Source organism: Cyprinodon variegatus, unplaced genomic scaffold, assembly GCF_000732505.1.
Source record: "Cyprinodon variegatus isolate N-32 unplaced genomic scaffold, C_variegatus-1.0 Scaffold38, whole genome shotgun sequence".
Classification (NCBI taxonomy): domain Eukaryota; kingdom Metazoa; phylum Chordata; class Actinopteri; order Cyprinodontiformes; family Cyprinodontidae; genus Cyprinodon; species Cyprinodon variegatus.
This window is the reverse complement of record NW_015150491.1, coordinates 1,562,629-1,573,988: the sequence shown is the minus strand read 5'-3', so window position 1 is coordinate 1,573,988 and position 11,360 is coordinate 1,562,629. Positions and strand designations below refer to the sequence as shown.

Genomic DNA, 11,360 nt, shown 5'->3' with positions numbered 1-11,360 from the left:
CTGCAAATGTTGCTTATTCCTGAAAGTATCACCTCTGAAGTATGCACCTCTAAGTCAGCAGACTACTACATCTGTACTGGTCATCACTGCTGTTCTGTGATTTAGTCTTTGTGGTTCTTGCTGTTTTCATTTTTTTTTTCGAAGTGGGGACATGTTGGGAGTCTGACAGTGGGATTGCCTAAAGAACTAATCATTACTTGTTTTAAAATAGAAGCATAACTTTACCTTTGCAATCTAACTTTCAACCCATGACTATGCAAGACCGGAAACTATTTTAATGAGCTATTCCATTTCTGATAAGAACAGGCAAATATCCAGTTAGAAATATGCCAAGAGTCATTTGGATTCTCTTCAACTTGCAGAGAGAAATGCCCAATCATATCCAAGAAGACCCAAAAAGCCTTCTTATTGGGATTACAATTTCACACAGATCTAACTGTGACAAAATTGAGCATGTCACCTTTAAACTGAATCCGGTGCCTCTGGGAACAAGTGGTTCTATTTAGACTTTGAACCCTCTGGACATGATTTTACCTTTTGTCTGTTGGAGAAATTAGCTTTAAATACCAATCTGCACCTACAGTTGGCACCTTAAGTTGTTTTTGTATTTATATTTTTTTAATACAGCAATATTCAGATGTATGTTTGCATATTGACAACAGGTCAAAGGACTAGGTCAAATGGGTTATGTTGCTTTGTACTATTAGGCCACTGAATAAAGAGTGTTTCAGGTCATTAAATAATAATTTGACGCTTAATGGTTGCATGTTTTGTGAAGTTTCTGGCAAATTTAAAGGGACAAAGTCAGTAATCTGCAAGCTCAAAAAGCTTATTCTGATATCTAATGTATGAGAACAGCTGAGCTCAAGCTTTGTCTTTTTTATTCTCTTTGTTACAACTCTAAATAGTTATAACTCAATGTATATACAGCAAACTAAAATCAACACAGGCCACAAAAGAACATTTCCAAGTGCTGAATATTATTTCATCCAATGTTAGTTTGTCTTCACAAAATCAACCTAAACACACATTTCAAAATGTTGCTGCGTCTGAAAACAGGACACTGGCACAAACAGGACAGCAGCCACTGAAATGACATCCTTGAATAATTTTACAGCAACATTTTTTCATCTCAGTCATTTTCCTTTGTGGAGCGGAGACTTTTCATTGTTGCCCCTTTTTGTGCATCTGGTTTCAGCACTGGACAGAGGATCAGCGACTTGGCCCCTCTCTCAGTTTGGGCTTCTTTTTGGTTTCCTCCACTGGGATTGGACACAGCAATTAGAATTTTTTAATTGGTTGTCAAGCTCATTGGTGGTCTCAAAGACACTCGAAAGACATCGTAATGTACAGCATTTCTGTTTCAAATGGACTTGGCAGGTGCTCTTTCAGAGTCTTTAGGCAGCATTTAAATACTGTAAACTGCAGTTTTCAGAACCTAATCCTTAACTATTGCAACTTTAGTGGCAAGCTGGCTCATTTTGAAGTCTTTATTTCAGTGTAAAGCCTATAGGCTTACAGGATATGGTCTAAGTCAGCCTAAAAGATTTCGTCTTCCACAAAACTTGAATCTGCATCTGCTCCACCTACGTTGATTTGATCTTCTCTCTGGACCTAGGTGAATCTCTTAGAGACTTTTACCACGGTTCTGGATGGGTAAAGAGTTCATATATCACTTGATTTGTACATGTCAGAGAGAAGCCTGGTAATAGGAACATTCCCGATGGTCTTTTTGAAGAAGACTTCCTCTATGGTGGAGGGGCTGACGGAGCGGAGTGCCGGGAGAAGGAGGAGCAGCTTCCCGAAGCGGCAGGGCTGAGTTGGGTACCTGAAACAGAGAAAACATCTATATGTTTACCAGGATCCATTTAGCTGATGTCAGGTCTACATAAAGCAAACAATGGTGGGTAGAAACAAATGAATTAGATTCTAACCTGCAGTGCCTCGTAAACCTCTAATCTAATAGTAAATAGATTTCATAGGCCAACACAAAGTAGTGCATAACTTTGTAATAAGTGTAAGAAGATTTTTCATAAATGGATATTCTAAAAGTTTGTAAAGAGTACTTTCTCAAAGTACAATTCAGGTCAACAAATCGTCATCAGATCCACCTTAATGTGTAATTAGAGATCATGTTACTGTGATTTACTTTACAGACATAAACAAAGCTCTTCTGTGAAGACGATAAGAGTTTTGTTAAAGTATCTGTTAACAAACAGAATCATGACCACCACAGTAGAGAGATGACGTCACATTTGAAAGTGAATTATGTTATTAAACTATATTCCCAAGCTTTGAAATTATAATAACGCATTGTTCCGTGTTGAGACAGATAAGAAAAAGAGATTTTTTTTTTTTTTCCTACGAGCCAAGAGACTGAAAGCAACTCCGGAGGAACCTAAAAGGTCCTCTTAACAGGTGTGCAAATTATATAATAGGAATTTTTCGTTTTATACTCCACAAATGTGACTTTATAGAAAAGCCACATTTCTATAAAGACTCTAACCCTGCTGTAGTTTGCCACAAGATAACAAACCATCAACATGAACCTGTTGACTGTGGTCAAATCAAACCATTATGGGTTTAGATGCAAAATGATTTTGTAGTGGAAAATAATACAGAAGGTGAACCTGAAAACATTAATCATACAGGGAAATTTTGATGTAAAAGAACAAAAAGCTGGATGGATCTTAACACCAAGTAGTCCAAAGAATACCCACCAACTCAGGTTGGGGTTTATCATCCATAAGAGCAAACAGCCAATGCTTCTATTAGAGTGGTCCAGCCATAGTCTGGATGTAAATCCAAAGTAAATTCTGCTTAAGAACGTAAACTGTTACTATGACTTTTAATGCAGATTACTGCAACATTTTGCTTCTGATCCCCAAAATCGTTGTTTGAAACTCCTATAAGACCCTCCATACTGTAAGTTAAGCTAAAACTTGGAACAAACCAACTAATGTATTTTAATGTAGATATAAGGTTTCAGTAGTTTTTTTTTATTTGTTTTTACTTGTTTTCATAGAAAAAGTTCAGTTAAATTCAGTAAAAGTACTCGTCAAAGTTAACGATCAGTTCTTCTTGACGTGAGCTTAAAAAAAAAAACTACTTATGTGCATTTTAAACATATCCAATGAAAACAATCCTCTGAATAAAACTGTCCATCCTCTTTGCTAAAGTTCCTTAAAGCAAGTTCAATATAGAAGATAGCTATCAAAAAATATATTTATTTTTTTAAAGACTTTATTCTAAAGTTCGGAGAGCTGAAAAAGTTTAATTTAGCTGGAAAGAGGGAAAATATTCTTGGCCACTGAAAGGTTTCAGTTTCCTGTTTTAGGTGTGCAAATCTGGAAAACGCATAAAGTGAATGTCTTGCTGCTCCAATAATGTGTTAGTGTTAACCATCATGAAACATGCTGGAGGGTGTATTTAGTTGCATCTGTATACTATTATCATATAGATTTCCACTTGCAACAACACAAAATTTTATCCTTTACTGTACATTACTTTGTGTCATCCAGTTTTAACAAAACTGGGTTCTACCAAGATGAATATCTTCATGGAAGACAATACTTTTGCACTACATTTAAAGTTTCTATTTTAAATACCTAGTGTGTATGTAGCTGTTAAGTGTGAGCTGTGCTTCATCTTGTAGAGCAGCGATGGCGCTGGCATTGCGGAAACTCCTTAATTCTGTGCTGCCTTGCGTGGGAACTGCAAAAAAAAAGAAAAAGAAAAGAGGCTGTTTAGGTTTATGAAGCAGATTAACTTGAGACGGATAAGGCTGCAACTATCCACTCTGACTTTGTCAAACAGGTTTATTGGTTAGATTTCTCAGCGAACTGCTAACACACACCTGCTTTGAATGTTACGATGCATTTCAAACAAGCAAACTCTGTAGCGTCAAGGCGCATCTGTCGGAATCTGGTGACCACCTCTTGAAGTGCTTGAATCTCAGAAATGATTTTGTTCATCCGCTGCGACTCTGTGTTTTCTGTGTTCATTCCTATTGATGGAAATGAGTGAAAAGTGTCACAGTGAGGGGGAAAAAAATGCTGCACCACTACAGTCACACAATCTGATTAGGCACTTGTTTTGTTTCTGTAAGCTGCTTGAGTATTTGACCTACCAGAGACAGCAAGAAGAGTCGTGGAGTCCACAGGAATGGCCCACTGAGCAATGCCCAGAACAAACAGTTCCCTCCAGGCATCCTCCAACAGAATCAGCTGGAAAGACAAGGATTGGTTGTAGCATGAATTAACAGACATATATGGAATCTCATCATGAGGAAGGTTTATTTAACAGTGTGCTTTTGCTTATATATCTTTTAGATCTTTGTCATAAAAAATGTTATTGGTGTTTCATAAACATACCAGATACATTCAGTCATTTTTTTTTAGTTATTTCAGCTTCAGAGCACTTCAAGAGCTTAAATGTAGATATAAAAATTGGGATATGAGAGAAATATATATAAATAATTAAGAAATAATAGCATAAAATAATAATAAATATATGTATATATAAACTTAGAGATGAAGCCCTTAACATGTTATTCATATTTATTTCAAGTTTTGAGATAGCTACTGAATTCAAAGCTTACCTGATCAGATAAAGGCAGAGTGGAGAAAGCAGGGACGCTTTTGGCCCACTTGATGCTCATAAAGAGGAGGCGCGCGGCAGACTCGCACACAGACTCCGTGGCTACCTCATACAGGTACATAGGGGTGCCGCTGACCTCATGGGGATACTGCCGAGTGTGAGAAATAAAAACCGCCACGTGTCACAGATCTTGATCAATCACACTTTAGAGAACAGTAAACTACAAAGATCAAATTCCAAGCTCTGGCACCTGATTGTATAATAATGAGTGTTTCTTGTATGGGATTTGGAGAGAAAAACCTAATTGGTGGATTTGTGCTTCTTACAGGATGCTAAATCGGGACAAGAATTTCAGCTTCTAACCTCTGAGAGTGAAAAAAAAAAACACATTCTTATTTGGGGCAACTAAAACAGCCTCATAACACTTGAGTGTATGTTCTATTCATCATCTGTAAATAGACGTCTCTGTGTTAGGAAAAGAGTCTCCATGGTTTAAGGGTTCTAAAGGTTTAGGTCTATTAAAGGAAGCTAAGTCACAGCTTACATTGAAAACATGACAGGAAAACTTTTTAATATCAATGAAAAAAATTCCACAAACGATGCCTTCACATATGTATTCATATCTCAGCAATTTGGGGGAAAAAAAGGAAGGAATATACCTATTAAATATACATGATATAAATACAATTTTTCAAAATACATGCCTGATTGGTCAAACTCATAGACACACTGTTAAGCTTGGACTAAACTTAATTATCATATTCTTATAGGGAAACTCAAACTTGGAATGCTTGATGCAGAGCACTAAAGACCATTGAATTTTAAAAATAGTTATCTCTATTTACAAAACGGATGTGTCTTTAATAGTCTGCTATTCTATGTAGACTTGGGATCTTTTTCCATAAACAACATATTTTCTTTTTTTCGTCTGATACATTTTTTTAATAATTTATAATTGCAAAATCTGATAAATCATACTTAATGTTTTAACATTGTTTTTATTACCTCAACCTGCCAGGAAATGCAAATGGCAATGAGCCTGAATGGCTGAATTTGCATGATGGACTGAATTGGTTATGCTAATTTGTGTCTATTGTCCCTTTTCAATAAATACAGCAAATTAAGCAAAAAATTGAAAGCCATTTTTTATGATGTCACAGTTTTTGAAAATAAATTTTATCCAATAAAAAAAAGGATTGGTGCACGCAGGACGTTTTTAAGGGGTAATCCTGGTATTTTCAGAGTGGCACAACAAAAACAAAAGCCAGATCATTATTTTGGGGGATTTATTCTGTTTTTTTTTTTTGTTTTTTTTTTGTTTTTTGTATGGGGTTGAAACTCCAAAGCAGCACTATATGAAAAAAAAAAATTGTAAATAGTTTAAAAAGCAAATAGTTAAGGCTTATTTTCTCCAGTCCTAATACTAACAAGGGTAATAAATCTTGTCTGGGCCTTTTATGTCTGCTTAACTTTAAAAACAGCTTTAGCAAAACTGTGTCATTTGTTAAAAAACATTTTTCCAGTCTATTTCATTATTCTGTGTTAGGTTCTATATTTCTGGTGGCGTTCCAATTTTTGGTTTAGTTTTTTTTTAGCTTTATATTTTCTAGTCCATGTAGTCATGTTGGTGAGGATTACACAAATAATGTGTTTCAATGAGATTACTGTTAAAATGAATAAATAAATAAAAATAAATAAATAAAGCAGTGGATTTAAAAGTGATCCATAGCTTTTAATTTTTTTTTAATAATTGCAATTAATGTCCATGTAACAACTTAAATAGAAACATCAAACTTTCAGTAGAAAGAATGATATTAAATTGTACCTTAGGTGTGGGTTGTGCCAAACCCACGATGGCCTGTCTTTCTGGCGTGGTGGCCACTGAGCTCATCTCCAGGTTGTGAGGATCCAGCTGCGTAACAGTGGTGAAGAAAGGAGGCCCGGGTAGTGAGGATCCCGGGAAATGGGTCGAAGAGCCGTTCATCTCTTTGTGGCCCCGGAAATAAAGGGCGACTTGTTTGCGGATGGTGGACGTCCGGGGCCCCCTTTCATGCTGGACGGCTGTGAAGTGGGACAGCGAGCATACAGAGTTCAAGGAATAGTTCCTTTAAAAAAAAGGGGAAACAATCTAATCTACTTTCATTGACAGCCTTTGTAAAAAGTGGCTTATTTTATTTTAATCTAAAGTAAAGAACAAAAATACTACCAATAATGAGGTTTTTATTTATTATAGCTTTAAGCAGAGTTTTACGCATGGAGTCTGTTCCCAGGTAATATCCATGACCCAACAGATCCCATCTTTTCCAGCAAGGATGCGCTGGAGCCAAGAAGGCAGCTCCTAGTTTATCCGGAAATGTCTGAATATTTGTTGATATTTTATTAGCAAAGTTTTTCATTAATCTTAAAAAGCAACTCAAAGTCAGACACAAGCATCTGAAAAGGTTAAATCTGAAAAAAAGATACATATTTATGTTACTATTAAGATTATTTGTTGCTTATTTGCTCCGACTGCATTTCTCTAATTTTAGGATAACAATAATATACATTTTATAGGATTTAAAAGCTTACAAAAAGTCAAGAACTCTCATTGTCCTTCAGGTGCTTCTTAGCAGCAGATAAGAAAAAAAAAGTTTGCCACAGATTAAATCAATTTTGCAACTTAGTAGTAATTCAAATTATAAACTCTTTTATTTTTGGACTGTCTAATATAAAAGAGAAAACCCGCCCCCTATTTAGGAGGCACCAGTGCAGCAAACAAGTCCAAGCAATTAACTTATATTAAAAGCTGCAACCGACGTCCCTTTTAAAACAAGTAAATAGCAGGTAATTATCTGCTTCTTTGCAGCTTTCATTAACAGCCTTAATAAACTTTTTTTTTTCCACCAGGGAATCAAACGCCGCAGCATGGCGTGTCTATAGTCACAGCCATAATTAAATCAAGCCCATTTACCGTCTTTATTCATGTTCACTTCCAGACACTTTTTCAGACGGCACGCTCTGCATTGGTTCCTGTGAGTTTTGTCAACGGGACAGCCACCCTGCGCAGAGACAACAGGGGAAAAGAAGGGGGAGGAAGGGAGAAAACAAGATAAAAAAGAAGGTTAAAACGAAATCCTCCGGCTATTATCCTCCTAGGAGGCAATCCTCCAGGTAAAAGATCATGCTATTATCTTGCAGTTATGGAGCCCGCTCCCCTGTGGCTCTAGTGCGGCCTCATCCCACATGGATAAGTACTCGATCCCGCCCTCTGCCGCCTTAAATCCTCGCCTGGGAATCATCACATTAGATTGGATTACACCTGATGTATTAGAGCCGCGCTGTGTTTAGGCCGGTACTTAATGGTGCAGGCATGACACAATTAGGCTCATCAAGGTAAATTTAACAAACCGACCAAAAGGAGGGAAAGAGGGAGATATAAAAAACCCGTGCGTAAAATGCGCATTCACTGCGTAATAACATGAAAGTGCCTTTTTTTCAAGAGAAACAGCCATTTATTTAATGTAGAAATTGTTTTACTGGAAAAATAACAGATTCCACTGGATTAATGTGACTGCATATTTACTTCTGATGTGCAAAAAAAAAAAAAAAAAAAAAAAAAAAGTTGAAGGTCTTTTTGAACTCTGAGAGGTCTCCTCACCTGTGAGCCCGACTTGCACACATAGGTTCGGTTCCTCCGGATGCTCCTTTTGAAGAATCCCGAGCAGCCGTCGCATGCGTAAACACCGTAGTGTTTCCCTGAGCTGCGATCGCCGCACACTTTGCAAGGGATGTCCAGAATCCGACCTTGGAGATGCCAAAATATCAGTTGGAAAGCATCCAAAATCAACATTCAATCAAATCCGGTGTAAAGTAATGACACGTGATGATACAGTGATTTTGATCTGTTTTTATGTAGTATTGTGATTCATACTTTTATATTTCATTGTCAAAAAAAACTGCATGAGATAAATTGTGTGAAAAACTTTTTTGGGGGCACACACTGCACGGCCAACCGTGACCATGGGAATTCACTGGAGCATATTTCGGGAATAAAGTCCGGTGGGAAGCGTCATATCTGAGCTCCCTAAGACAATAGCCCGAGGGGCACAATGGAGACATTAGGGGAAAGTGTTAACTTAATGATTTTCCCCCATTGAACCTCATCTGACTGCCTGGATCTCGACAAGCTGCCAACTCCACTTCATAATGGGACTCGACAGCTGCTTTATCCCGCAGGTCTATAGGCCCCAGGATTAGGGAGTGACACTGCACTGCGAGAATAATGCGCACCAACTCGTTTCACCAACTCAAATGAAGTGTATGTAAATCGAACTCAGTGTAGATAAAAAAAAAAATGTGATTTTTTTTTTGGGGTGAAGATTTTGTATTCAAATCTGTTGAAAAAGAACTATATTTGTATGCATATGAGGGGGCTTTTTTTTCTTTGACTCTGAAGGGAAAAGCCGTCTATGTAATTACACTGACGTTTTGCCACCTGCTCATTGATGCACCAGTGACCCGTCAAAAAGGGTAGCATGGGAATAACTAGTGGGCAGCAAAAACAATGACTTCAGGGGAGAGTTATACGACTTCAATTGGCTGTTGATTCACAATCAGAGAGCCGTGGGGACTAGTTATCTATAGCCAACACCGTCCACCTTACAGCCTTTAGGATGGTCAGATTAAATTCTGCTTTTTTATTTTTATTTTCGAAAATATAAATGATTTAAAAAGTCAGTAATCTATCAAAACTTATTCGCTATATTCTTTCTATAATATATAAATAAATAGATATATATGAAACAATTACAAGGAAAATGTTTTAGCTTCAATTTCCATACATTTAGAAAAATCTAATCAAAGTTAGATTTTATGAAACTTTCATTCAGTTAAAAAAAAAAACACAAAACAAATATAATTAGGACTACTAAACCGTAGACCTTTATTGTCAATTTAATACATCGGCGCCGATTTTTGTTGTGGATAAATGGGAACTGTATTTAGTTTCCCACCCTAGGGGTCCAATGCGTTTCTATTGTGCGCACTAATTGCTTGAAAATATATGGCAGATTCTATTAACGTAATAACCATCAAGGCGAAAATAAAAAAATGAATTATATTTCTGGAGAATTTAACGTCTGATACTGGGAGGTAAAAGTGAATCCAAATTACAGTTAGACTCCCTGATTAAATAACAAAACAAAAAACAACATCCATGTTAAGCAGCGCAGCTATTTATTACAAAACTCCCCCCAAAAAACAAACAAACAAGCAATTCAATAAATAAAAAAGAAGCAGAAAAACGAGAAATGTCATTGCATGTATATTTGATTCAAATTTAATGGAGAAACATGTTTAACTTGCTCTTTTTTAACGATGAGAAATTAGATTTTTTTTGCATTATTAAGGCCTTTTGCAGTCATGTTTACAAAAGTTACAAACCGCAATCAAAAGGCCGATAAACAAAAACAAAATCACACATATTCAATCAAAGCGTTTACGTTTCACAGATTTCCAGATACCAAAGTTTAAACCTAATCTGTGCAGTTTTAGAAGGATAATTTAGATAAAATATTTATTTTTTAATACAATCTTTTAAATCCGGAAGATCAAGTTGGCTATAATTTAAACTTAAACATGAACAGAATTGTCATAATTTCTTGCAGTTTTTAAAATATTCTTTACTTATTTACTTGTTTCTATAGAGCTTACCCAGGATGTAAATGCAGGCAACAAGTGATACAAAGGATGAGGTCTAATTCTTAGTATAAGTCCTTTTTTTGCAGTTTTTTTTTCTTTTGAAATCGGGAAGACAAACATTTGACACATAACTAAATCAAATGTAGCTTCAAATCATTATTTATGAATATCTCAAATAATCATAATTCTTGTGGAGAAGCTGTGGTGAAAATTGAAGAAAATGTGCATAGAAGAAAAAACAGTTAAGCAAAGGGGCCCTGCTTAGACTGCTGAATATAGTGGAGGGATGTCGGTTAATTGAGGGGAACTTACTTGATTTGACGTTCAGAATATCCAAACAGCCACTTGTTGAACCAGCGGGTTTGCTCATCATGGATCCTCACTTGTATTTTACAGTCTCTGAATAAAAACTTTCCTTTTAATTTTCTGTTTAATGAATAGAACAGGATCACTGCTAAAGAAGAAACGGCGCGTCTAAAAAGTCCAGTTAGAAGCTTGACAGTTTCCTTAAAAAGCTCCAGAGGAAAACTGAGCGCCTGACTTTCCTCTCAGCACCACCGCCTTCATCACAGCCGGACCCGAACCCTGCATGCAAGAGAGTCACAGCCGGCTATCTGTGACCGTCGCGCTCCGGCAGGTCGGTGCGCATCAGCCTGCGCGTAAAGTTGGACGAATGAGGAGAAAAGAAACCGCTGACTGCGGAGGACCCGCGGAGCGCCTGAGCCGCTGCAGAAACAGAATAAAAAAGTTCAATTTGGCCAAAGAAAAAAAAAAAGTCGAGCTGAATATGTGGTAAACACACCAGGACGCGAAGTGACTTTGTGATGCGAGTCCCCCTGAATCAGCGTCGGTAATATTTATGAGAAGTGTCAAGGGGGGGTGGGAGAGACTGGAGGGTGGAGAGCTGCACTTCCTTCATCCACTTGGCTTTCTACACCAAACTCCAGCCTGACGTCACCGGGAGTGCGAGGGTGTGTGCGTGTTTGGATGATGTTTAAAGGCGATTGGGTGTAATGAATCGAGATGCAAAGTCCCTGGAGGAAAAGGGGTGCTGCATGAGAATTTTTCTAAAATATATTTAA

General features: G+C 37.1%; 1 protein-coding gene across 1 annotated transcript; it reads right to left on the bottom strand.

Moving 5' to 3' along the window:
* Positions 1-864: 864 nt before the first annotated feature.
* Positions 865-11,146, bottom strand: nr2e1 (nuclear receptor subfamily 2 group E member 1). The gene is made up of 9 exons (XM_015369813.1): positions 10,591-11,146; positions 8,237-8,382; positions 7,550-7,637; positions 6,425-6,660; positions 4,601-4,747; positions 4,130-4,226; positions 3,857-4,006; positions 3,609-3,714; positions 865-1,828 (listed from the first exon to the last, which is right to left on the bottom strand). The coding sequence occupies exons 1-9, from the start codon at positions 10,649-10,651 to the stop codon at positions 1,666-1,668; spliced, it is 1,194 nt and encodes a 397-aa protein (XP_015225299.1). The 5' UTR covers positions 10,652-11,146; the 3' UTR covers positions 865-1,665.
* Between the last annotated feature and the right edge of the window lie 214 nt (positions 11,147-11,360).